At 38.8% G+C, this 27959-nt stretch overlaps 1 protein-coding gene across 3 annotated transcripts; it reads right to left on the reverse strand.

The window, feature by feature from the left end:
• Positions 1-26: 26 nt before the first annotated feature.
• Positions 27-27937, reverse strand: ptp4a3a (protein tyrosine phosphatase 4A3a). 3 transcript variants are annotated; one of them, XM_060865554.1, is made up of 6 exons: positions 27760-27937; positions 12866-13328; positions 7164-7256; positions 4677-4887; positions 2224-2298; positions 27-1052 (listed from the first exon to the last, which is right to left on the reverse strand). In XM_060865554.1, the coding sequence occupies exons 2-5, from the start codon at positions 12968-12970 to the stop codon at positions 2255-2257; spliced, it is 453 nt and encodes a 150-aa protein (XP_060721537.1). In that variant the 5' UTR covers positions 12971-13328; positions 27760-27937; the 3' UTR covers positions 27-1052; positions 2224-2254. The 3 variants fall into 3 exon arrangements, with proteins under 3 accessions (XP_060721537.1, XP_060721535.1, XP_060721536.1); XM_060865552.1 differs by having other exon boundaries at positions 4757-4887; positions 27760-27929; XM_060865553.1 differs by lacking the exon at positions 27760-27937 and adding an exon at positions 21517-21592 and having other exon boundaries at positions 4757-4887.
• Between the last annotated feature and the right edge of the window lie 22 nt (positions 27938-27959).

Here is a 27959-nt window from a genome sequence, read left to right on the forward strand (position 1 = left end):
CATTTGGTATTAAATAATCCAGTGCGTGAATTTTATAAACATTTTATTTTTTCCATATTTTTTATTTAAATGTCACATAAGTGTCAGATTCAAAGTGAACTTACAGTTTCAGCTATGTCTTGGAATCTTATATTTATACAAAAGTGTTTTAAAACAAAAAGCATTTCAACAGTACAGATGATAAAACGGATGACTTCCCAAGGACGCGAGTCTTCATCATCTTCGTTACCGCAGGAGCACACGGGAAGTGGTGAGGCGCTACATGCTTTCTACATACATTTGGTTTATTTTTCAGGGGAAAACGGATCCAACAATTTTATTTAAAAACGTGATGGATGTGTAGAAATCGATGATAAGAATGATATTAATAATGACAGAAGTGGAAGAAAACAGACCTACAGTATAATGCAGAGTTCACAAAAACCTTTATGTAATCCTTACGCCGCCATCAGTCTCGTAGAAGCTGCAAAGATTTAGGCCGAAGAAGTTTGCGGAGGAGCCCTAATATAAATCTCATCAGTCCATTTCGACTCTGAGCTTACTCACGATATGCCTCAGAATCACAGGGAAAGTAGAGAGTAAGCGGCGCTATCTGAGGCGACGGAGCAGATATGGCTGAGTAATGAAATGACCTGAGACTTCACAGATAAACAAAGTGAGCAGGATAAAAAGTTTCCCCATCATTCCCCTTGGCTCCGTATTAGCTGGTCGATCGGTCAAAGGTCACTATCTTTGGTGCACCTTACAAACCCTGTGGTGACCTTCGACCTCTCGGAGAGGCGTGGCAGTATTCACTCCTCATTGAGAGTGATGAGGTTTAAGCACCACAACGATGCAATCAGACCAAATGGGGTTCTGCTTAAGCAGCAGTTCAGCGATGATCACCCCGGTCTGATGAGTTCGGTTCTGGCTCGATTCGGTTACACAGTTCAGGTCACATGATGCAGCACTTGCTCTTAAAGATGTGCGGGTGTTTGTAGCGCAGTCTCTGTTTAGGCCTGTACTTCTCCAGATAGGTCAGCTGTTTGCTGTTTATTGCGCCACGCCTCTTCCTGTCCAAACATGATTAAAACAAACATTTAGACAACAGAATCATGTTTACTGAGCAAAAAGTGTTCGTGTTATCAACAAGGTCGTGTCTAATTATTTATATACTGTACAATGGTTCAATATTCAGCTACTACAGTAAAAAAAAAATTTGTCCATTTGAGGTCTTAAACCAAAATAAAGCTCGAATACTGCGTTACTTTCCCCACATACTTGTTTTCTGGACAGGTTTCAGCATCAAGTACACAAGATAAGCAAAGATAAATCCTTAAGTATGAACAAACAACACTCTTTTCCTGCCTCTTTGTTAGTGTCTGGACAGAATTGGCTTTCGGACAGAACGTGAAATACATCAGGAATAAAACAGATCAGGAGTCTGGTGGAAAAACATCCCTGATGGGGTTGAGTAGAATACTAAGTGTTTTATTGCTCTTATACCACACCAATAAAAAAAACAAAACAAAAAAACTTTTGTTTATTTATTAATCTAAGAATGTTTGACTTTATATTTTATCCATTTACAGTTCCGTGTAATTTTTTTTAAATGTCCATGAAACTTAATTCCTGTAATCAGGGATGGTTAAGGTGTTGGGCTACCGATCAGAAGGTTGTGAGTTCGATTCCTACGTCCACCAAGCTGCCACCGTTGGGCCCCTGAGCAAGGCTGTTAACACTCAATTGCTCAGTTGTATAAAAATGACATAAATTGTAAGTCGCTCTGGATAAGGGCGTCTGTTAAATGATGTACTGCAAATGTAATCATTTGTTATAGCAGCTACATGTAAGATAACAGCTATCAGCTATTTGTATTTTTTAGCTTTTCTATTTTTTAGACAAAAATGCAGTTTGTCATGTTAAAGAGAGATTGCAAACTCTTAGTTAGAGACTTCTTCAAAGAATGTCTCTTTAGACAAAACTTTACCGTATCAACCATTAAACATGTTTTCTATTAGTTTATATAAAGCATCTATCATGTGTGCTGGTACTATAGAAATGACCCGTTTTACTACAAGCACAGCATGAATATAATCCTGTTAGACAAATCTAATCAACCTGCCCTGGCCAATCAGACTTAAGAATTTAATAGTGCTGTGGAATAAATAAATGAAGGGGAAGTCAGCGAATGTGTATTAATAAACAGTACTGGAACACACTCTGACACTAAGCTGCACGTACTGTCTGATGAACTGGATCGCATCTTCATACTTCATCCCACACTCAATGAGAGCCAAAGCCACCAGCACCGGAGCCCTGCAGAAGGAAAGAAAAGAACACACACTCATAAAAGATGGGGGGGACACACAGCCCTCGCACAAACAGATGGCTCCGTTTGAGTGTGTGTGTGTGTGAGGAATAAGTGAGAAAGAACCTCCCACTCACACACACACACACTCGTATACACTTTATTTACAACAAAAGGAATCATGTTACCGATGCTTGTGAGCAATGCAAACAGCACTTAACTAAATGTATTCCTTGAAAAAGCCTCGATACGAATCCCTCCTAAACACTCATGTACTAGTTTTCTAGGAACTACTTCACTTCTTTCTAAGAAATAAACAGTTTCTGGGAAAATTGGCTAAAAGTAATTTCCCCCTATTAGTCAAACATCAGTGTGTAAAGTATACACTTTTTTATACACGTGGTTTGTTTTTTTTGTTTGTTTCAGAGAAAAATGCCGAGTGCTGTTCAGATTGGTTGGCACCGGAATTAGTCAAAAAAGAAAAAGTAAAGAAAAAAAAAGTCAGGCCAAGAAAACACTGGCTCTCTTTCAAAAAAAAAACGAGGCCAATTCCCAGTGGAGAAGGAAGACGTGCGTCATAGACGGGGGTTTTACCGCTTCCGAGACGTGAAACAGCAACGAGAGGCCTCTGCCTCCTCACGTCACTACAGATTTTTATTTTTTTTGGAAGTCATTGTTTTGGACGTTTTCTTGTAAAGCATAAATTTGTCTTGTCTGCCAAGAACCTGTGTGAACATTCCAATTTCCAAAGAACACAGATTTTTTTTTTTTATTCTGATTGGTCAGAATTTTCTATAACAGCAGCTCTAGTGCGGCAGCACGTCACAAGTTTATATTAATACGCTCCTTATAATAAGTTATCGTTTCCATAGTTTCCATAATCTAAAGCTTAAGACACCATGTTGCTAGCGCTAGGCCCTTGAGCAAGGCCCTTAACCAATTATTGTTGTAGACGAGATAAATGTACTCTGGACAAAGGCGTCTGTATTCATAGTGATGTGATGCATGATCACAAGGACAGTTTTTTCATCTATATGTGAAATTCTTCTGCATTTACTGCATCCTTGTGCAACACAACACCTGATTTGTTTTCATGATGCTTTAATCTGCATCATGCCTACATTTTATATTTTTTGCAGCCCACATTTCTGGATAAATACTGTATATTGGTGAGAAATCAGCCTTAGGAAAAACACACATGGACTTTTGTGTGTGTGTGTGTGTGTGTGTGTGTGTGTGTGTGTGTGTGTGTGTGTGTGTGTGTGTGCAGCGTGTGAGTCAGATCCAATACAATCCTTCTAGACCCCTGCTGTGGACCTTAACCTCACCCTGAAGGCCATATGAAAGTGGACACTGCAGATAGACAGTAAACACTAATACAAATCTACGGTTTAAAAGCTCTTTACAAGGAAAAAAAAAGGTTTTCCTGTTCCGTCTTCATCTCTAATAATACTGCAGCAGCGTCACAACTGACCAAACGTGCAACAAGTCTGTTGACTTTGGCCGGGCTCTCTGTCCAGACTTATGGCTTGAAATGGGCATTGCACCGCCTATACAGACGAAATTGGACGAGGCCAGAGAGGCTCGTCAACCCTGGCTGCGGTCGCAGGAGAAAATCAGGCTCATGGGAGAAAAGTGGTTTATGTCCTGGAGTGCACAGAGTTCACATTCTTTTCCAGATTGAGAGTCGAGGCAGAGAAAAATGGAGGTTGGTGATTAGGGGGCCACCAGACAATGTGTGTATAAACTAAAGCAAATTTTTTTCACCATTTAACTCGCCTACATAAAACACTGTGCAACTGGATCGCCGTTTAAATAAACGTCCTTTAAATTATAGGGTTTTATTTTGTATAGCCATGTTTTTGTTTTTCTGGCATGTGTGTAGGAGGTTAATAATCCCGTAAAGTCCTGACGACTTTCTGTGAACTGGACACTCGGTGTTATCAGTACAATTTCTCCCATGCTGCACGGAGGCTTAAGAGATGGCACATTTGCCCTGTGCGCATGGAGTTTGCTTGTGTTTCTGGGGTTTCCTCTGGTTATTCTGGTTTTCTCCCCAGTCCAAAGACAAACGCTGCTGGTTAAATTGTTTTCAGTGTGTGACTGGGTTGTACGAGTCTGTGTGTGTGTTTGTGCCCAACCTTGGACTGGCACCCTGTCCCATGTTCTTCATGGTTGTACTGGAAAGACCAATAAACTTAACATAAAGTTCTGGTCTGATCGACTCAATTGTATGTTGCTAAGACACAAGCAAGGTATAAGACACTTGGTCTTATGTTGTTAAAGGAAAATTTTTCTACAAGAACAAAATAACCTTGTGCTTTCCCTTGCAGCTGCAACTGCTGTCAGAACTATAGTTATAAAAAATATAAGAACACCTCCTGACCAATTAGAAGAAAGAATGATGTTTTCAGGTAGCCTTCGATGCCAAGTTTGGACCCGACTCTACGCCGGATGCTGACTGACCTGCCGAGGCCTGCGACGCAGTGCACAGCCACGCAGCAGCCCGGTTCCTCCATGAAACGTCTCCTGAGGAGGTTCAGCCAGTCCTCCACCACCTTGGAGGGGGGAGGAGCTCCGTCATCAAACGGCCAATCCTGCAGCAGAAATACAGCTGACATCACAACATGGTCAACACTCTACATTTCACATTTATTTGAACTTTCAGTTTAATCTGAAGTTTGAAAACATTTGGATGGAACATTCTAATGACGCATGTATGTGTGGCTATTAAAACCATACCCCCTACCTTCCCTGCAGCCCATTAACACACACACAAGTCTGGCTGCCATTGGCAACAAACACACGTTCACATAGGTACACACCCTTGTGAAAGAAATCTAGCAATGTTTAACAACAACAACACACACACACACACGCACACACACATACACACATCACCCTAGGGACATGACACTTAGCAACAGCAGAAGTGAGTTTGTGGAACCTCCTTTAAATGTAGAAAGTGAAAGAGCGTGAAACACAGACTTTGTGGTACTTTGTGTGTGTGTGTCAGAGAGAGAGCAGATGAAGGTGCACTGGGTAAACAATCATGTTGTACTTGGTGTATAATTAGGTAGCAGATTATTTGTCACACACACTCTAGGCCACGTACACATAAGCACATAATGAGGGATTCAAGAGCTCCCAAGAATGAATAGTGTGATCAAGCTCATTAAAATCAAGCAGGTATTCAGCTTCAAAGAACCAACACACTCCTCTCAGGATTTACACACACAAATGCGCGTGTGCAGAACACTGCTGATTGTCCTCATGAGGGTCTTTGCTCATCAGCACCCGATGTACCAAAAGGCTTTGGTCTCTTGAGCGTTAGCTCACCGTGGTGCTGAGAACAACAGCAATAAACACACACTGCAGGTGAAACAACAGTGTAATCATCCCCTAAGGCTGATAGAGACAGGCCACACCTCCTTCACTAACACTGACTGGAACAGAGGCCACACCTCCTTCACTAACACTGACTGGAACAGAGGCCACACCTCCTTCAGTAAAACTGACAGGAACAGAGGCCACACCTCCTTCACTAACACTGACTGGAACAGAGGCCACACCTCCTTCGATAACACTGAATGGAAGAGAGGCCACGCCTCCTTCACTAACACTGACAGGAAAAGAGGCCACACCTCCTTCACTAACACTGACCGTAATGGAGGCCACACCTCCTTCACTAACACTGACAGGAACAGAGGCCACATCTCCTTCACTGACACTGACAGTAAAGGAGGTGTGGCCTCTGTTCCGGTCAGTGTTAGTGAAGGAGGTGTGGTCTCTGTTACTAACACTGACCGTAACAGAGGCCACACCTCCTTCAGTAAAACTGACAGGAACAGAGGCCACACCTATACTCCTATACAACTATACACAACTAGCCACAACTCCTATACAAACACTGACAGGAAAAGAGGCCACACCTCTTTTGTTAACACTGCCCAGAACAGAGGCCACACCTCCTTCGCTGACACTGAATGGAAGAGAGGCCACGCCTCCTTCGCTAACACTGACAGGAACAGAGGCCACAACTCCTATACAAACACTGACAGGAAAAGAGGCCACACCTCTTTTGTTAACACTGCCCAGAAAAGAGGCCACACCTCCTTCGCTGACAGTGACCGGAACAGCTGCCACACCTCCATTTATTGGGATTGATGGACACAGTCACATCACTAATTTGCTAATTTGGCAGATGCACTTATCTAGAGGGACTTTTATTTATCTTATTTATAGTTGAGAGTTCAGGGCTTCACTCAACAGCCCACCAGCGGCAGCTTGTGGTCCTGAACTTAGCCTTTCCATCAATAGTCCAACACTTAACCACTGAACCGACACTGAACAGACCCTTACCCTGTTTAAATCTCTGCAGCAATTTCATAACTGTTGAGACTGTGTCTAATCAGTAAATCTTTCCAGATATCGTCAGCTATTTTTCTTTTTAAGCACGATTCATATTCACTGACACACATTTTCATCATCACAGTGATTTTCAACTAAGTCAAGAACAAACAGCTCTTGTTACGCAACAGCTCTCTTTCACACACGCCTTTCTCTTCACAGAAAGTCAGAGAAAAGGTCTAAATAGAACAAGGGAAAAAAGGCAGGGAGCTCTGAAGTGGAGGCCATTTCCATGGCAACAGGAAAACCATTGACGTCGGTAATCAGAAACACGTGTATAAGCTGTGAGGCGAAAGGCTTGGTGCTGCACAGACGGCGTGCGTGTGCACACGTTACACAGTGTGGAAGAACTCATCACGTATAACAGTGTCACATCTACATGAAGGAAGGCTGAGTGAAAGACTACTACGATTAGCACGGAATATCAAGACTACAGGACAGTGTAAAAGTGAAACACACTCACCACAACGGTGATGCCGTCCTTCTCCAGGGGTGTTTTGTCGTAGGTGACCTCACACACACGCACCACTGTTGTTGCACCATACTTCTTTAGGTCCTGGGGGAGCAGGAGCAAAAAAAAAAAAAAATGTAGTTTTAAGTTTATAAATTGACATATACTATACACACACACACTACACACTGTATACTATGCACTATATACACACACACACACACACACACTACACACTATATACACTACACACTACATTCTGTACAGCATGCACACACAGTACATTATACACACTACGCAGTGTGGGGGCAAAGAGAAAGATCATATGAAATTGCACTCAGTTTTCAGAGAAAGACTTACATAGTGTACAGTATATTTTGCATAATGTACATAGTGTGTAAACTGTATAGTGTATAGCGGGTAGTGTACAGTGTGTAGTGTATAGTGTGTATTGTGTATAGTACACTCTGTATAATGTACACTACACACTATACTATACAGTGTGTAGTGTATATTATACAGTGTGTGGTATACAGTGTGTAGAGCCTACAATGTGTAGTGTACTGTATACAGTGTATAGTGTACAGTGTGAAGAGTGTATAGTGTACAGTATAGTGTGTAGTGTGTAATATGTATACTGTATATTGTACAGCATGTAGAGTATACCGTGTGTAGAGTGTGTAGAGTGTATAGTATACTGTGTATAGTATACAGTGTGTAGTGTATAGTATGTACTGTACAGTGTATAATGTGTAATGTATAGTGTGTACAGTATACAGTGTATAGTGTGTAGTGTGTGGTGTACAGTGTGTAGTGTCATGTATAGTGTGTACAGTGTGTAGTGTATAGTATACAGTGTGTACAGTGTATAGTATACAGTGTGTACAGTGTATAGTATACAGTGTGTAGTGTATAGTATACAGTGTGTACAGTGTATATAATACATAGTGTAGTGTATATAATACAGTGTGTAGTGTGTGGTGTACAGTGTGTAGTGTCATGTATAGTGTGTACAGTGTGTAGTGTATAGTATAAAGTGTGTAGTGTATATAATACAGTGGTTACAGTGTGTAGTATACAGTGTGTAGTGTATAGTGTGTATTGTGTATAGTACACTCTGTATAATGTACACTACACACTATACTATACAGTGTGTAGTGTATATTATACAGTGTGTGGTATACAGTGTGTAGAGCCTACAATGTGTAGTGTACTGTATACAGTGTACTGTATATAGTGTGTAGTGTGTAATATGTATACTGTATATTGTACAGCATGTAGAGTACATGTGTGTAGAGTGTATAGTATACTGTGTATAGTATACAGTGTGTAGTGTATAGTATGTACTGTACAGTGTATAATGTGTAATGTATAGTGTGTACAGTATACAGTGTATAGTGTGTGGTGTACAGTGTGTAGTGTCATGTATAGTGTGTACAGTGTGTAGTGTATAGTATACAGTGTGTACAGTGTATAGTATACAGTGTGTACAGTGTATAGTATACAGTGTGTAGTGTATAGTATACAGTGTGTACAGTGTATATAATACATAGTGTAGTGTATATAATACAGTGTGTACAGTGTATAGTATACAGTGTGTACAGTGTATAGTATACAGTGTGTACAGTGTATAGTATACAGTGTGTACAGTGTATAGTGTGTAGTGTGTGGTGTACAGTGTGTAGTGTCATGTATAGTGTGTACAGTGTGTAGTGTATAAGTATAAAGTGTGTAGTGTATATAATACAGTGGTTACAGTGTGTAGTATACAGTGTGTAGTGAGTGTATAGTGTACAGTGTGTAGTGTGTGTATAGTATACCGTGTGTACAGTGTATATAATACAGTGTGTAGTGTATAGTATACAGTGTGTAGTGAGTGTATAGTATACAGTGTGTAGTGTATAGTATACAGTGTGTAGTGAGTGTATATAATACAGTGTGTAGTGAGTGTATATAATACAGTGTGTAGTGAGTGTATAGTATACAGTGTGTACAGTGTATAGTATACAGTGTGTACAGTGTATAGTATACAGTGTGTACAGTGTATAGTATACAGTGTGTACAGTGTATAGTATACAGTGTGTACAGTGTATAGTATACAGTGTGTGGTGTACAATGTGTAGTGTATAGTATACAGTGTGTAGTGTATATAATACAGTGGTTAGTGTGTAGTATACAGTGTGTAGTGAGTGTATAGTATACAGTGTGTAGTGTATATAATACAGTGTGTAGTGTGTGTATAGTATACAGTGTGTACAGTGTATATAATACAGTGTGTAGTGCATATAATACAGTGTGTAGTGTATAGTATAAAGTGTGTAGTATAAAGTGTGTAGTGTATATAATACAATGTGTAGTGTATAGTATACAGTGTGTAGTGTATATAATACAGTGTGTAGTGTGTGTATAGTATACAGTGTGTACAGTGTATATAATACAGTGTGTAGTGCATATAATACAGTGTGTAGTGTATAGTATAAAGTGTGTAGTATAAAGTGTGTAGTGTATATAATACAATGTGTAGTGTATAGTATACAGTGTGTAGTGTATATAATACAGTGTGTAGTGTATAGTATAGTATACAGTGTGTAGTGAGTGTATAGTATACAGTGTGTAGTGTACTGCATATAATACAGTGTGTAGTGAGTGTTTAGTATACAGTGTGTACAGTGTATATAATACAGTGTGTAGTGTATAGTATACAGTGTGTACAGTGTATATAATACATAGTGTAGTGTATATAATACAGTGTGTACAGTGTATAGTATACAGTGTGTACAGTGTATAGTGTGTAGTGTGTGGTGTACAGTGTGTAGTGTCATGTATAGTGTGTACAGTGTGTAGTGTATAGTATAAAGTGTGTAGTGTATATAATACAGTGGTTACAGTGTGTAGTATACAGTGTGTAGTGAGTGTATAGTATACAGTGTGTAGTGTGTGTATAGTATACCGTGTGTACAGTGTATATAATACAGTGTGTAGTGTATAGTATACAGTGTGTAGTGAGTGTATAGTATACAGTGTGTAGTGTATAGTATACAGTGTGTACAGTGTATATAATACATAGTGTAGTGTATAGTATACAGTGTGTAGTGAGTGTATAGTATACAGTGTGTAGTGAGTGTATATAATACAGTGTGTAGTGAGTGTATATAATACAGTGTGTAGTGAGTGTATAGTATACAGTGTGTAGTGAGTGTATAGTATACAGTGTGTACAGTGTATAGTATACAGTGTGTACAGTGTATAGTATACAGTGTGTACAGTGTATAGTATACAGTGTGTACAGTGTATAGTATACAGTGTGTACAGTGTATAGTATACAGTGTGTACAGTGTATAGTATACAGTGTGTGGTGTACAATGTGTAGTGTATAGTATAAAGTGTGTAGTGTATATAATACAGTGGTTACAGTGTGTAGTATACAGTGTGTAGTGAGTGTATAGTATACAGTGTGTAGTGTACAGTGTGTAGTGTCATGTATAGTGTGTACAGTGTGTAATGTATAGTATAAAGTTTGTAGTGTATATAATACAGTGGTTACAGTGTGTAGTATACAGTGTGTAGTGAGTGTATAGTATACAGTGTGTAGTGTGTGTATAGTATACCGTGTGTACAGTGTATATAATACAGTGTGTAGTGTATAGTATACAGTGTGTAGTGAGTGTATAGTATACAGTGTGTAGTGTATAGTATACAGTGTGTACAGTGTATATAATACATAGTGTAGTGTATAGTATACAGTGTGTAGTGAGTGTATAGTATACAGTGTGTAGTGAGTGTATATAATACAGTGTGTAGTGAGTGTATATAATACAGTGTGTAGTGAGTGTATAGTATACAGTGTGTACAGTGTATAGTATACAGTGTGTACAGTGTATAGTATACAGTGTGTACAGTGTATAGTATACAGTGTGTACAGTGTATAGTATACAGTGTGTACAGTGTATAGTATACAGTGTGTACAGTGTATAGTATACAGTGTGTAGTGAGTGTATAGTATACAGTGTGTAGTGTGTGTATAGTATACAGTGTGTACAGTGTATATAATACAGTGTGTAGTGCATATAATACAGTGTGTAGTGTATAGTATAAAGTGTGTAGTATAAAGTGTGTAGTGTATATAATACAATGTGTAGTGTATAGTATACAGTGTGTAGTGTATATAATACAGTGTGTAGTGTATAGTATAGTATACAGTGTGTAGTGAGTGTATAGTATACAGTGTGTACAGTGTATATAATACAGTGTGTACAGTGTATATAATACAGTGTGTAGTGTATAGTATAAAGTGTGTACAGTGTGTAGTATAAAGTGTGTAGTGTATATAATACAGTGTGTAGTGTATAGTATATAGTGTGTAGTGAGCGTATAGTATACAGTGTGTACAGTGTATATAATACAGTGTGTAGTGTATAGTATACAGTGTGTAGTGTATAGTATACAGTGTGTAGTGAGTGTATAGTATACAGTGTGTAGTGAGTGTATAGTATACAGTGTGTACAGTGTATATAATACAGTGTGTAGTGTATAGTATACAGTGTGTAGTGAGTGTATAGTATACAGTGTGTAGTGTATATAATACAGTGTGTAGTAAGTGTTTAGTATACAGTGTGTACAGTGTATAGTATACAGTGTGTAGTGTATAGTATAAAGTGTGTAGTGTATAGTATACAGTGTGTAGTGAGTGTATAGTATACAGTGTGTACAATACAGTGTGTAGCGTGTACACAGTGTGTAGTATACAGTGTGGATACCTGAACACATGTTTAAACACAGATGCAACAGCAGTGTCAGAATAGAGCACAAATAAACATTATAAAATATTTCAGACAAAACATTTTCTGCAAGCAATCAAGAAATCTGTTCAAAGAGTTGTTTTTCTGAAACTTCAAGTCCAGCTTCACTAACAAAACTGTTTCTCTGAAAACTGAGTGTAATTTCATGTGATCTTGCCCCTCCCTCTCTCGCCCCTCCCTCTCTCGCCCCTCCCTCTCTCGCCCCTCCCTGGGTGTAAAGAAGACAAAAAGAACAAAAAAAAAAAAAAACAACAGAAGCTAACAATGATGGACTAAAAAAGAGAAACGCAGACAGGCTGAAAGATAGATAGGCACAGAACAGAAGTGTCTCAATGTCAGCAGTGTGAATATTTTCCTGGACACACACCATACAGACCTGAACTACTCGCGTCACATTTTAAACACGTCCCAGGAGCTGTGATTAACGTATCGTTTCCTACGTGCATTGTCTCATCATTTTCAGTCGGAAAACTGTGCTGAAGGTCACACATACCAAACATGATTATTATTATTGTTATAATGATTATTACCCACAATACCGTTTGGCAACCTCTATATTCATCTAAATTCCTCTTATAGAAGTGCTGAGGAACTTAGCACTCACTTAATCAGAGCAGTGCAGCAGCGCTTTATTGATTTATCGTCATCAACACACTGCACATCACTGTGACTGTAATCTGCCATTAAAAACAACTTGCTCTGATGGGTCATGTGACTAACAGACTGGTCATGTGACTCCGTAGCGCCACTGCTGGATGTAATGTGAAGTGAACACAGGTGTATATAGTGTATAACTTTGACAAAAAAAGAAAAGGAGCCTGTTGTATGAAGGATGACGTAAAGAGGAAATAAAAAATACCTCAAATATTTTTGACAGAAAGAAGACAAGAGCAAAGCAGCTGAGTAAAATGTTACCTCTTTAAAGCTGTTAAGGGTAGAGTTGGTGGGATTGTGTGTGATGAGAAACCTCATGTTCTTGTAGCACACCTCCACCGGAGCCGGTCTGTTCATCCGAGCCATGCTGCTTTGCCTTCAGGACCAACTTTCTACGACAGCCGAAGGGGAGTTTTGACTGTCCAGCTTCCGTCTGTGTCTGGATATGGTTTAGAAAAGTTTTCACTTCTAGTAAAAACACGACTCGATCGATCCACCTGGGATCCAGATCTTTCCTATAATGGAACCGGCTTTCTTTTGCCAGGAGGGAAAAACAAAATCACCCCATCGGCTAGTAGGTGTGTATAGAGTCGTGGTTAAGGATCAGTGAAGGTGACGGGGTTCAGAACTGAACATCACTCAACACAACAAACGTGATGATGCTGAGTGCAGCAGTGAGACACAGGAAGCGCGTCAAAGCAAGGCACCATGGGAACTCCAGTTTCTGTAGAGAGAGAGAAAAAGAGAGAGTGAGAGAGAGTGATGAAAAGAGACAATTATAGATAGATATACAGATAGACAGACAGACAGAGTCGAATTGTGAAAAATCAACAACAAGCCATTTACTTATCGTATTTTTATTTTTAGCTGCATTTCATAATAAAATGATCCAAAACTGAATTGTAAACGAACCAAAGACAATCACTTCAATTCTAACTGAAATATTACCAACATTTAATCAAAAATAAAGAAAAGTTTTTTTCTGATTGTCTGGAGCTGCCTCGGCTAAGTGCAGAGTTCAGGATGGGCTTTACTGCTTCAGGAGCTCAGTAAGATACAGATACAGATCATCTCTGAGGACACGGATATGACGAATTACTGACCATACACAGTGTAGTGCATAGATCATGAACAAACCGTTATATTCATTCGTTATTATTCAAGAAAAATATTCACCGTCGTCATCCTCAACCATCAAGAAAATCTGTGCAGTAACTTTATACTTCACAATTCATCAAACATGAACATTCTTTTACAAAAAACATATTTTCTTCTTTATTTTCTTTATCTACCACCAAATATTCATCCATTAGTGCGATAGGAGAGTTTTAATCTTTGCCCCCGTCACCATTCGGTCATAAAAGGAGAGGAATACAGATATCTATTGGTACGCTAACGTTCTTCGCTGCAACCAAGACACAAAGCTTTAGTCGCAAATCAGTGCAACTCTGGGGACTTAAAACAGAGACGTACCATGAGACAGAAGGCGAAACTCTTAATGAGGTCCTTTGAGGATATTTTAAAAGGAAGCTTTGAGTCTTAAAAGGCTCCAAGTGACAGAGTTAACCTTAAATATTAAATCCTTACAAGTCTTTTTTTTTAATAACTATACATTTGTATAATATATTTCCCAAAATAATTTCTACTCTATATAATCATTTGATGTAATATATTTACACATACAGTCGGGATGGTTCTTATTTCTAATAAATCTTGAGGATTATTAATATTACTCGACTAAGCGAGGAGTGTCCGGAGGTGCCATTATTTCTTTGAAAGCCTCGGGTCATGTGCTGCTGTTGCTTGGAAAACCGTAAACAATCAACAGCGTCTGCGGCACCCTGAGGTATCAGGATGAGGATAATTGGGTGTATCGTGTCTGGTGATATAATCCAGGAAGAAAATTTTTTTTACTTCTCCATCGCATGATGTATGTTGCGTTTTTTTTGTATTTTTTTGAAGGTTTTGTGCTGGGCAGAACATGTCATCTTCTCCAGAAAAATTACCCAACCTTTTCCCCCCAGGAGTGAAACGAACAAGTAAATATTTGCACTGATGATTTTTAGAGCCGCCGCGGGCCTCCGAGAGCCTCCGAGGCTGCTGCTTAAAAATAAACCAACCACGTGAGATCAAGAGCTGTTCAAATAACAGCAAAGAAAAAAAAAAAAAAACGTCTCTAGGAATCGTAGAGACACGAGACTCCTCAAACTACCAGCTATTACGTAGCAGCCGTTTCACAACAACAAAAACGAATCACAGAGCTGTCTGTTTGCTCGCTGATTCCTGGCCTCCTTATAGGTCGAGCTGCTATTTTCACTCCCAGAGTCTCTAAACCGTGCCAAAAAGACACCCTGTTCTGCATGTCACACTTTTAGATTGAGACTTCACCCTGAAATATACCAGCAGCAGACACTATACCAGGTACTCATTTATCTCCTCTGAGTCTACACACACACACACCTTCCTGCCCACATCAACCCCACCAGCTGATCCTCTGCTTGTAAAGCAGATCCTGTGTGGAAGTTTTTAGATTCAGGGGCAGTATGAAATATTATGAAAGTGTAAGAATATTAAACAAAACCTAATGAAGTTTAGAAAAAGAAATCACACAGCAGAAAGGACTCATCCGGCCAAGCAGCCGAGACAGACGCAATCCCATCGTGTGCTGAATAACAGCTGAATACAGACGTTCTCAAAAATATATTAAATAAATAAATAAATATCCATATACTGTACATGTGGACCAGACCTTAGTGACGTAAAACAGTGACAACACTACTGCATTCTCTTATTTGTCTTTTTCCCCCCATGTATAATGCATGTGTTCAATGTGTTGTTCTTCCTTTTCAACATCTGTGTTTTTCATCTTTTTTTTTTCATTTTATTAATTCATTTGTTTATTGTTTTTATTTTTTAGAAATTAATTTTGTAAATATTTAGAATTTTTTTGTTGAAATTATATCATTGTTATCATTATCATTATTATTATTATAATTATTATCATCATCATCATCATCATCATTATTATCATTATTATTAATATCATTATTATTATTATTATTATTATTATTAGGATACTTTGTATTATTTACTTTAATAGTATTTTTTGTATTGTGAATTTGCACATTTATTTATTATTATTTTGATCATTTTGATTTTCTGCAGCAGTGTTTAGCCCTAGACATAATACCATAATACAATTAGCCAAAGTCACCTGGAGAAAAAAAAAATTATAATTTTATATTATAACGCTATACTTAGTAATGACCACAGAGGTGGCCGTCAATAAGCCCAGTGAGCTCAGGGTGATTACAGGGATCCGTCCTGTAATGAGTTTTGTGGACTCGACGCTCCGTCAGGGTCACCTGGGTGTTAAATATAGGTCTGCCTTTCAGAGACACAGACTTGCTTTTCATAACTGTCTTATGGACTTTAATGCAATGGAAATCCATCATTAAATCTGGATCGTCTAAGCAGCAGCTTTAGCCAAATGCACGCAGGTATTAAAAGTCACCTCAATGCTGTGTATGTTACACCACAGCTCTGCGCTAAAGATATGTCTAAGGAAGCTTTGGCAGAAGCTCCAGGTAAAAGACAACCACAGGAAAAGGTTTTAACACAAGGCTGTCTCTATAGTAACGGATTCGATGGGGACTAGGACTTAAATGGTAGACGCTGAAAAGTGATTTGAGACAAATGTGGGAATTTGTTGTGACATTTTCCATAAAGAGACTTTTATTTATTTGTTTGTTTGTTGGAAGGAGTCCCCACTGTCAGATATAAATGTCTGAGATAAACCTGAAAAACCTGAGAAAGTTCTCAGAACTTCTGACTAGGCTTATTTTAGAGAGAGAGAGAGAGAGAGAGAGAGAGAGAAAACAAGGAAAAGAGAGGAAGATGAGCAATATGAGAGGGAGAGGACACAAAAGAGAGAAGAGAGGAGAGAAAGAGAGAAGAGAGGAGAGCAAGAGAGAAGACAAAAGAAGGGAGAGAAAGGGAGAAGAAAGGAAAAGAAGAGAGATGAGAGGTTGAGTTAAATGTTTATATCTATAATTGTTACATTATGGTGATATAATCAGAATCAATCCATCACGTGCTGTTACAGGTAAATGAATGAACCTCTGAGCACTTTGGAGCAGCAGCAGGTTTTTTCCAGTCAGATTGTGAATCTGATGTAGCTCTTAAAATCCCTCCTGCACTCACACGTACTCGACGCCTCACAGGAATTTCAAAGGCATGAAATTACAAACGACATGCATGTGATGTCGGCGTACGTGTGACTTTTCACGTCAGTAGCGGAATTAAAACCGAGCGTGAAAACCCCTGTGGTGTCCCTGTGCACATGAGACAAGCTTATGTAACTGGGTCCAAATGTTTGTATACCCAAGGACGGAAAATGACATTGACGTAAATTTTTAGAACAACTTTTCCCTTGCTCTAGAGTGAAGGAGAGACATTTTTTGTTCCTTGTTTAAACTCAACTTTAAGCTTGATCTCGCTTTTCGAATCTTCTTGTACAACACAGACGTTTCATCAGAAGAACAACAACTCTTCTCAGAACTCAATTCTCAGAATAAACACTGTCTGCTTTGAACAGCAACAAAACAAATCAAGAAAAAAAAAGGTGTAATTTGTGTTTAAATACAACAATTTGATGACGATTAACTAGGAAATATAGGAAATAAAATCAACTTTCACTTGAAAAACATCTTAAAATTGTCTTTGAAAGGTTACGTGTTTTGTTTTTTTTGTTTTTTGTTTTTTCAAACAAAGATTCTGCCTAGATGATTACGATGTTAAGACAAGCTTTTTATTTTCCAATACTAAAATCGAAAATAAACGAATCCTGCGGGACGTCAATAACACGATAAACATACATAAAAAAAAATAAAAAATAAAAAAAATCATTAGGATACAAGCTAGCCGGTTAAACATGTTTAAAAATTTGCAGTTATATAGACGGAAACGTCTATCGTTATCTAAACGATATCGATAAAAAAGGGATTTCCAAGCGAGGCAGAATTCAGGCCAAGCTGTTTAAGGATCAGACGGTAACAAGAGCCGTACGGGCGAGTTTCCAGCAGCTAAACAGAAACATGTGTAGCACAGTATAGTAGGAAAACTCAACACAGCTACGTGTTATTTTGTACTTTTAAAAAAATAAATAAATAAATAAATAAATAAATTATGTGATATGCCAAACAGATATGACATAACAATACCGTTGGATGTATTGTGATTGTTGTGGCTAAAATGCTCAATTTGCTAGCGCTTATTTTAAAAAATGCTTGTTATTTTTGATATTTTTACTCGGATTGGAGAAATCGCAAACACACCATTCTTCTTTTAATCTCCTTCCAGCAAAGACAAATAAGTAATAAGTTTCTACGAGAGCCGTGCTCACGTCCCACACAGAGAGCTGAATACGTGTCGCGATAAAGGGTCAGCTTTGAAACTTCACTGAATATCTTGAATAGTTTCAAGTAGTCTGTATCAACGTTTCTACAATACGGGATCAAAATACTGTATATAAACCCCTGAATAAGACATCACTCTATAGACATCAGATTTCTAGTTGAGGAATACTATAACCAAGATAGGGCTGGGCGATAAAACGATAACGATATGTTTCGCGATAGACACGTGATCGATATCAATAAAAAAAATGTGTTCGATATTTTTTATTCTTCGTTGGAAGAAAACAGAGGTTGCGAAGCAGGTTTGGTTGCATTAACAAAGGCACTCACTCTCTGGTAACCTAGCTACGTAGGGAGTGACACGCTAACAGCCAATCATGTAACAGTATCAAGTTTGGTTGCGCCATATCGTTGTCTCGTGCTGGTCTGCTGGATTCCTCTTCAGTAACCGGCGACTGATGAGCAGAAAATGAGTAAATGATAAATTGTAAATAAAAGAGGAAAAGTCAGCTACTTTTTCATATTTCTGCAGGTTTTATATGTCAAACAATGTTACTGTAGTGTATCGGGTTTGTTATCAGGTTACAGATGTATCTCAGTCTACCTCAGTTTTATTTATGTTTACAAAACACTGCACATATTATAAAACACTTTATTCACCAGAAGGTGAACAGCTAGTTATGATCAGAGGAAGGTTAAGTTTAAAATAAAAATGTTTAAATGTAATAGATTTTTCTCCTGGTCCTTATTTTAAATGGTTCATAAAAAAAAAATCGATATCGACCGATATGAAACACCGATATTGTGATATAGTTTTCAGCCATATCGCCCAGCCCTAAACCAAGACAAGGTTTAACCCTACATGGTATCAGATTTGGAAAGGTGCCATATAATACCAAAAAACACAGCGTTCCACTGAAAAGTAGCATCTTTCTGTTGAGCAAATTAGCCAATTAACTAACGACATCAGTAAACTTGGCTTGATAAGTAAGGATTTACAGTATCAGGTTTAGCTTGCTACTTCACCAACTAGCTAACTAACACTTGAGAGCTCGCTCACATTCTTACTGATGAGCTGCACACAATGGACATGTTTAACTCGCTGAAAGATGGGTTGATGGCATTTGTTAGGGCAGAAACTCATCATTCAGTGTGCTGTGTGTTAAACTTGCTCTCAATCAACAAATATATCAATTAGCCATCACTTAGCATCATATATCCACTAATACGATGCCAAGTCACTCATATACACTCACCGGCCACTTTATTAGGTAAATCTGTCCAACTGCTCGTTAACGCAAATTTCTAATCAGCCAATCACATGGCAGCAACTCAATGCATTTAGGCATGTAGACATGGTCAAGACGATCTGCTGCAGTTCAAACCGAGCGTCAGAATGGGGAAGAAAGGTGATTTAAGTGACTTTGAACGTGGCATGGTTGTTGGTGCCAGACGGGCTGGTCCGAGTATTTCAGAAACTGCTGATTTACTGGTATTTTCACGCACAACCATCTCTAGGGTTTACAGAGAATGGTCCGAAAAAGAGAAAATATCCAGTGAGGGCAGTTCTGTGGTCGCAAATGCCTTGTTGATGCCAGAGGTCAGAGGAGAATGGCCAGACTGGTTCGAGCTGATAGAAAGGCAACAGTAATTCAATAATAACCACTCGTTACAACCGAGGTATGCAGAAGAGCATCTCTGAACACACAACATGTCGAACCTTGAGGCAGATGGGCTACAGCAGCAGAAGACCACACCGGTACTAGTAAGGTGTACCTAATAAAGTGGCCAGTGAGTGTATACTAAACACAACATGTTAGCTAATGTTTAGCACATCATATACCGTGATAAACAGTTAAAAAAGTAAAATGATGAATAGAAATATTCACAAAAATAAATTACATTGAGTCAAATTACAGAGGAAATTTTTACAAACTCATTTTTAATATCAAATCTGGTTCTTCCAGGCAGAGTCCTTGTAACAGACAGATATATAAGCCTTTGTAACCCAAATAAAAACAAAATATTAACCAGAATGAGAAATCAACTCATTTATTACAAGGCTGGAGTGTTGGTGTAAAACACAGGTGTGTGAAATCCAATGGCAGGAGCCTGCAGCTGAAGGAAAAGACCAGATGAAGTGTGAGAGGATCTCTGACATGGGCAGTGGTTCACATTCCTCAGTGATCACTCGCTGTTAGTTACACAGAGCCACAGCTGAGGAGAAACGACATCGGCATAACAGGAAGAGCTCAGACGCACTCGCGCGCGCACGCACTCGCGCGTGCACTCGCTTCATTTAATCATGACACAAATACTTCACTACTTTAAATAGTCATTCATCTGTAACATGATCACATCCATACAAGTAAGGAATGAAATGCTTTAGGGTGTCCTAAAGGGTGTCCTGTCCTAGAAAAAATTGTGTGGGACAGAAATTCACACAAAAACAAGAAATCAAGCACAAAGGTTTTTAAAATTAGCACAGATATTTCGCAGATGTGACTCCAGACATGTCACGTGATGTCAACACAACAACACACCTTGAGTCGAATCCCTCTTGTGCTTGTGTGGGTGGAACAAACATCGTTACAGATGTTTCAGTAGTATAGAAGAATCCTGTACTTGTGATTTCACCAATTAGAGTTTAAAAAAAAAAAAAACATGTCTCACAAGACAGAGGCTCACGAATTCAATCATGGAATCAAATTTCACGCAGACAAACCTGCCACAATGTAAAATTAACCACTACAAGATACAAATGAGGCTTTTACGTCCCGCGTCCTTTCCCCTTCTGTGAATATTCTTGTTACAATTCTATGTTCTTCTTTCCTGTTCTCCAGTTTTTTCACTACAGTTGAAAAACCTCACAGCTTCTAGCTCACAGAAATACCTTATATATATAAATATAACGTAGGCGTAATTGTCGGAGATTCGCAGAAGACACGGCGTCGTCTCACTGTAAAGACATGCGTAAACCAAAAGCCGCACTGTTTCAACATGGAAATGCGTCAGTGCACTGACCGGAGCGAGTCCTTGGCCTTTCCATCGTGCAAATTTTATTTGCATTTAGACTCTAGCTGAAAAACTAAATATACGTAATATCCCTTTATGGACTCAGCAGCAACATCACACATTTCAGCTTTTTCAGCTAAAGTTGAATAAAAACTGCTCGGGTGAAAACAACATACATTTTTAAATCGAAAAACGCTTTGACTTTCTGACAGCATCCACCGTTATAATCACTACACTAATAAAATGAAACTGAAGTGAATAAACACTGCATACGTACAGTACGTCTCAGTAACTCTGCATACGACAAAACTTATATAAACACACGGTTGCTCCGAGACTAAAAAAAAAACAACATTCAGACAGAATTCAGTCTCCTCTGAAACCACGAATTTCCAAGTAAAAATGATCCCGAACCTCAAACAAGTCATCATGAGCTTTACGAACAATTTACAAGCTGTCATTAAGGAACCAGACGCCTACCTTTCCTACCGTGAGTGGCGCCTTTGGACACGCTGAAGCACTGAGACTGAGAGCAGCTGAGACTAGAGATTAAATGTTTTGACTTGTTTTGTTTTTTTTGCTGTTGGTGTTTTGTTTTTTTTTTCACCGCAAGATCGCTCATCTGTAAAGTGCAACCCATGATGTCAGAGGAACAGGTGCCTTTCGCTGACAATCACTTACAGATGAGCACAACGTCCACAACTTATTATTATACTTTGGTGGAGAGAATGAAGGGAAAAACAAAACACAGCTGTGAATAATTTCTCCTTTGTGTGAATCCGACTGAGAGCAACAACTCTTGCAGATTTCAGAAAGTTCAGGAATGTCCAAATTAGGAAGAGCAGTGATGAGGAACACAACACAGGAAATCCTTTATCCTGTCTCGCAAGCATTTACTCACACACACTTACACACACACACTAATCTTTTACCAAACTCCCAAAAATGCTATCGATAATGTAGAACAAAGGATTAAAGCTAGTCATATATGTATAAAAGCTTATAGAGATGAATTATGCCACTACCCTACATCACACTTTTACCCTCTGTATGAAACCTACAGTGCATAAAACATAAAACACTTGAAATTATATGAAAAGAATCATCAATACTGTGGTGTGATAGAGCAGAGTGTGTGTTCCTGCCCCTGTGGTGATTATTTCCCAATAACCGCGTCTCCAGGGTATTTTACTACTCTGTTAAAAAACATCTTTTTTTTTAGTTACATTTAACGTTCTGGTTCTCATCAACACTGGAGAATCCTTCAATAATGTGAAACATTACAGAGAACATCACTGAATCGCAAATGGTTTTTCTTGGTTAAATAACCGTTCCTTTATTCTATTAAATGTTCAAATTACGTGTCTCTGGGAAAATGGCTACAATAGAAACAGTACCGTGTTATAGCCAGTGCATTGATATTAACATAAAGTGCTTCGAATAGAAGTCAGTTCTACTGTCAGAGCTGATGGTGTTTTAAATTATTTTTCAGGAATTTGATAGCATCGTGGTACTGAGTCAATAAACGTACTGCATTCTTATATATATATATATATATATATATATATATATATATATATATATATATATATATATATATATATATATATATATTTTTTTTTTTTTTTGCTCTGCAGCTGGAAGTTCTCAAAAGAAAAGCTGATGTTATTCCGATGTCAGAGGGTTTCCTGTCTGAGACTCACAGCTGGACCTTTTGGCTTGTGGGAAAAAAAAAAAAAAAAAAAACAAAGCGTGAAGACAACAGTCTTGTGTATGCACACACACTCTTTTACAGCCCTTACTAAAGCATGGTCTCACCTGAAACTTCCCGTCTCACAATTCGGTCAGTTTTCTCTATTGACTTGTGTCTGTATTCAATTAGCAAATCTCCAAAGCGGAGGAAACATTCCCTTTTTCCCCCCTCCTCTGGCCCTCGGCTGGAGGTCAGGCGGAGCCCTTTTTAATTGACCGGAGCAGCACGAATCTCAAAACTCTCACTGCAGTGAAATGCTTGCATGCACCATGCAAAAATCCCCCAGTGATTCAGGATTTCCCTTTTAAACCTCCCACAGTGTGGAACTACAGACTCCGCTCAGGCTCCCCCCCATCCCCCTCCAAACACCTCATTCCTTCTCTAAGGAAACAGGCAGAAAGGTCTCATCTCAAAAGAGCCTGTAAAAGGTCAGACAGCTCGGTGTACAGTATGAGCCTCGAATAAATCCTCTTTTCCTTCATGAGATGTCTCAAACACCGTTCCCTCTGCTTTCATATCCAACTTGGGACTCCTAACCGTAACTACTGGGTCAGTAAGAAAGGAATAAAACACAAGCTGTGTGCTTAAGGGCATGTTGTTAGGAGAAAACTACAGCACCCTGTCATTTGTGATACAGTTACCGCTACCACCCTGAAGTGGATTATTTTCCTTAAAAAAAAAAAAAAAAAACACGCCCTGAAGATTTATTCCTCTTATAAACCTGCAATCTGTCAACAATTACAATATAAATTTATTTAAAGAACAAGATATGTTTATATATATTCATAGCTATACATATTTAATGCTGTGAAACATCCACAAAACAAGCTATATACAGTACAGTCTTTTCTTTGTAAGCCATCTCTCTAGTGATGTCTACTGAGACATCTACAGATCTACCAGCTCCAGTTGATCCCTACACCAATACAACACTTGCCTGACTGTATATTTGTAATCACACCATCTAGTGTCACCCATATGAGGATGAGGTTCCCCTTTGAGTCTGGTTCCTCTCAAGGTTTCTTCCTTTACCAATCTAAGGGAGTTTTTCCTTGCCACTGCTGCCTGAGCCACCTCAGACTTGCTCATTGGGGATAAACACATATACATGTATATATACACATATACATACATACACACTGTGAACTATATATATTTTGAATTTTTATTATATTAATTCTTTATACTACTCCTTATGTTTACCTTCTGCCCTATGTTTATGTTCTGTAAAGCTGCTTTGAGACAATGTGCATTGTAAAAAGCGCTACACAAATAAACTTGAATTGAATTGAAGTTATAACGACAACAAAAGTAAAAACTTTCTCAAAGCTCAATTAGCGTAACAAACAACAACAACAAAAAATATATATCATTAACTGTAAAAACTTATGTTCAATGCTTTTTCATTCCTTTTTGATTTGGGTCTATGCAGTTACCACAGCCATCATTAGCTCAAGCTACTTGGTTAGCTATATAAACAGTGCTTGCTCTGCTAGCTCAGACAAAGTCCATAGCCTCAGTGTTCCCACATATCTTCATATTCATAGCTAAATGCGTAGATACGTGGATCAGTGCTATTAGATTCATTACCTCAGCTTGCTCATTTAGCACTAAAGAAGTGTTTCGCAGTCATTTTTTTGTTAGCTAAAGTCATACAGCTAATGAAACTTTGTTAGATCTTCTTAATCTCTAAGCACTATAGCGGTCGTCGCTGCTGTTGTTAAATAACTGTTTTATAAATTAGATAAATCTTTAAAAAAAAAAAAGAAAGGACAGATTCTATTAAACCAAACATCACAATTGATATTGAATATCTAAGAACCTTTTACTTTATGCACAGTTCAGGAAACTACATCACACTTTTCTGTCTTCAAGTTCTGAAAGAGTTCCTTAGTGTTTTTTTTGGCATCGGTGTCAATGTGACATCAAAGGTTTGGGTCTTTCATTAGAGCCATGAGGATTAAACTTATCAGTGATGTGACTTAACCGGCTTTTCCTCCAAACCAATTCACATAATAACAGAACTTGTTTTGGATGAAGCTGATGGAACGTGTCCTTGAATAAACTTTTTTCTTTCCTGTTAAAGCCGCACGTGAAAACTTAAATGTTATGGTTGAAGCTTTAAGTGCTGATTGAATCTTTAAAGGCTACGTGCCAACCAAAGAGACTCAGAAAGACTTGAAAGGAATTAGTAATTGATTTGGTTACAGAGTTATGAAATATTGCTTGTATTGTACCTAATGTCCCTAGTTACGCTGGCCCGTCTACGGTTGTATAATCTTTTTGACCAGAGCAAGAGTTATGGAGTGATATCTGAATAAAAGTGACTGATCGAAACATCCGGTTGCAGTGAGGTTTTCCTGAAGAGTGAATAATGTTTTACAGTAAAACCCCACAGCCTTCTACAAAGTGTGTGGCTAATAGCTGTTTATCTGCGGCTGATTACGTGACTGCTCAGGGTCAGGCGCTATTTGATGGCCATCGATCTTGGCCCCAGCTTCAAAGCTGCCAACGGCTCGCTGTTTATTTACACTCATTTCGCAAAAAAGGACGATAAGCATCACACACGAGAGAAGAGGAAGGAAAGCCCAGATCCTTTCTTCAGGGTAGAGCAGCTTTGAATTATTGGAACCTGCTGGCAACTGAATAGCTGAAGATGAAACTTTTTCAAAAGCAAGTCGGTAAAAAAAAAACCCAATTTAGTTCTAAAAGAGAGCAGAAAATGCTGGATTTTATATACAAGTAAGTAGATATGACAAAATAAAAAATAAAATAAATTTGCTGAGCTACATAAAACACATCATCCTAAAGACTTTCGTCATGTTCAAACTTGTAAATGAGTGGTTTTAACTCTGACTGGAATAATTTGACTCAGAATTGGGGAGTAGGAACCAGGAATTAGTGCATTTCTGACCTCCAGGTCTTTAAACTACAAAGCTTCCTTGTTAAATATATTCAGATATTCAGTTCCGAGTCACATTGTGGTTTTTTATTTTGTTATTACTACGTTTTGTGAGTCACATTCGAACCATTTCTCCGATTGTGTTCTCCTGTCCATTGTTTTCCCTTTGAGTAGCTCATGTATGTAACCTTGTGCGTGCAAGTCATTATATTTACTTGGGTACAGTTTTCTAGTTCCCCGCTATGCAGTTCATATTTCTGCTTCTTTTAAACCCTTCTGTTTTTGATTGCCATTACCGTAGAACCATTTCTCTAACGTCTGTTACTAGTTCTCTGTGATTTCCGGCATGTGCGTTTAGCAGAAGACCTGCTATAATCTGTGGGCTGTTAAAGCTGTAGTCCTTGCCATGTTCTACATTTCGAAGACTGAAGCTGCAGAGATTGTATGATTACAAAATGGATCACAGGAATCTTTTTTTAACTGAAGGGAGCTCCAGGGCCATTCGCTGACCACAATCGGAACCGTCGATTGACAGTGTAACTTGCTGGACGTCACTGGAAGAGCACAAATGGCTCCTTGTGGCACGGGGACACAGGGTCATGTGCAAGTATTTATTTGAGGGATCCTCTTGGGGACGTTTCAGCTGAATTCTCAGCCCTGAGAACCCGCTGTACTTTTTTCTCAAAACACATGGGATCGCTGCTCAGAGACCTTTAAATGTTGGCGAGCAAGTTACTGAGAGCAAATCCATTGCTAAACCGAACAAACCGCTCACATGATTGCTGTCCCACAGCATTTGGCATGTGGATTCTAAGTATGTCATGATCCAATCCCTTAGTCTCCATTTACCGCTCAACATACACTCCTACATGCATAACTGCATCTGAAGTTAGGAAAACGATTACAGTTAACAAACTCCAGAATATGGCTTATAAACCAAGTTTTGCAATTTCTTCCATGTTCTGTAACAGCTCTAGAGTACCTGAACCTCACAACGTACATTTCAATGTACAACTGTTCCTGATATTCGATGCACATGATAAACAATCTTGAAGCATTAGCAGTAAACAGCAAGGTAGCTGTAGCTCGGTCCATAACAGCTCCGTAATGACTTTATGCGTACACCGTGTATAATCGAGTACTTTTTATAGAAAGCGAAGCCTACATCACAAACGAAATCACATCTGAAGCACGCCATGTAATTATATTCAACCTATAAGTGCACACGTATATTATAATGACACATGGATAAGTATATGTATCTATAAACTCTACACTACATAGGGTGACTAAGTAGTACTCAGCAGATGACTCAACACCAGAGGATTAAAGACAGCCCCTAGACAATTAGACCGGACAGATGTGGCTCATTTTTGATGTTTTGAGTAGCCACATCTGGCAAAATCCCAGATATTGACTCACGTCCCATGCAAGTGCACTAGATATGTATCACTAGAATGATATCAGCAACATAAAAATGAGCTTAAAAAACTTTCTCGGCTTCCTGCCGTGGTCCAGTTCTCACAAAATGTCCAAGCCAAAGATCATTGAAGCTTTGTAGAATGTTTGTAAAACACCAATGAGTTCAGTGAGTGGACATGCTGAGATTCAGCTATCACATGTATAAGGACACACACTCATGCACACCTAGGGGCAATTTAATGTAACTTAATACACCTACTTTAGAACCCATAGGAAACCCATGCAGACACACAGGGAACATCTAAAACAGACAGCAACCTGAGCTGAGGCTCGAACCTGCGACCCGGGAGCTTTTATTACATATAATAATAAATGTTATTATGGCAGAGTCTGTGTGTGTAATGCACATTGACATTCTGTAAGAATAGAAATACTATTAATAATAAAGTGGTGTTGTTGGATCTTCCTCTAGATCAGGTGTGAAGCCTGTTATTCCACATGGCGGGTTCAGTCTTTGTGAGTGATGATGTATGTGATGATGGAGAGTAAAAGCCGGTATCAACACACACCAACCACAAAACACCATAAAAGCCCCTAGCGCGTGCACACACCGGGTTATTACGGGGAGTAAATGAACGCCACTTACCTGGAGGTGTTCTCCGACACACGTTATTCCGTCGTTTTGTGCAGATCGCAAGCAGAAACCTCTCTGCGTCCATGTGACACGATTCACACGTTCATTTTACTCACGACCTTTCCGATTGTCGCGTGACGTCAGAACGAGCGCGTCACCGGCGCCGCCTTTGCGCGCGGATTGGTGCAAGTTAAACTTCGTCACAAAAAAAC

Source organism: Tachysurus vachellii, chromosome 3 (assembly GCF_030014155.1).
Source record: "Tachysurus vachellii isolate PV-2020 chromosome 3, HZAU_Pvac_v1, whole genome shotgun sequence".
Taxonomy (NCBI): Eukaryota; Metazoa; Chordata; class Actinopteri; order Siluriformes; family Bagridae; genus Tachysurus; species Tachysurus vachellii.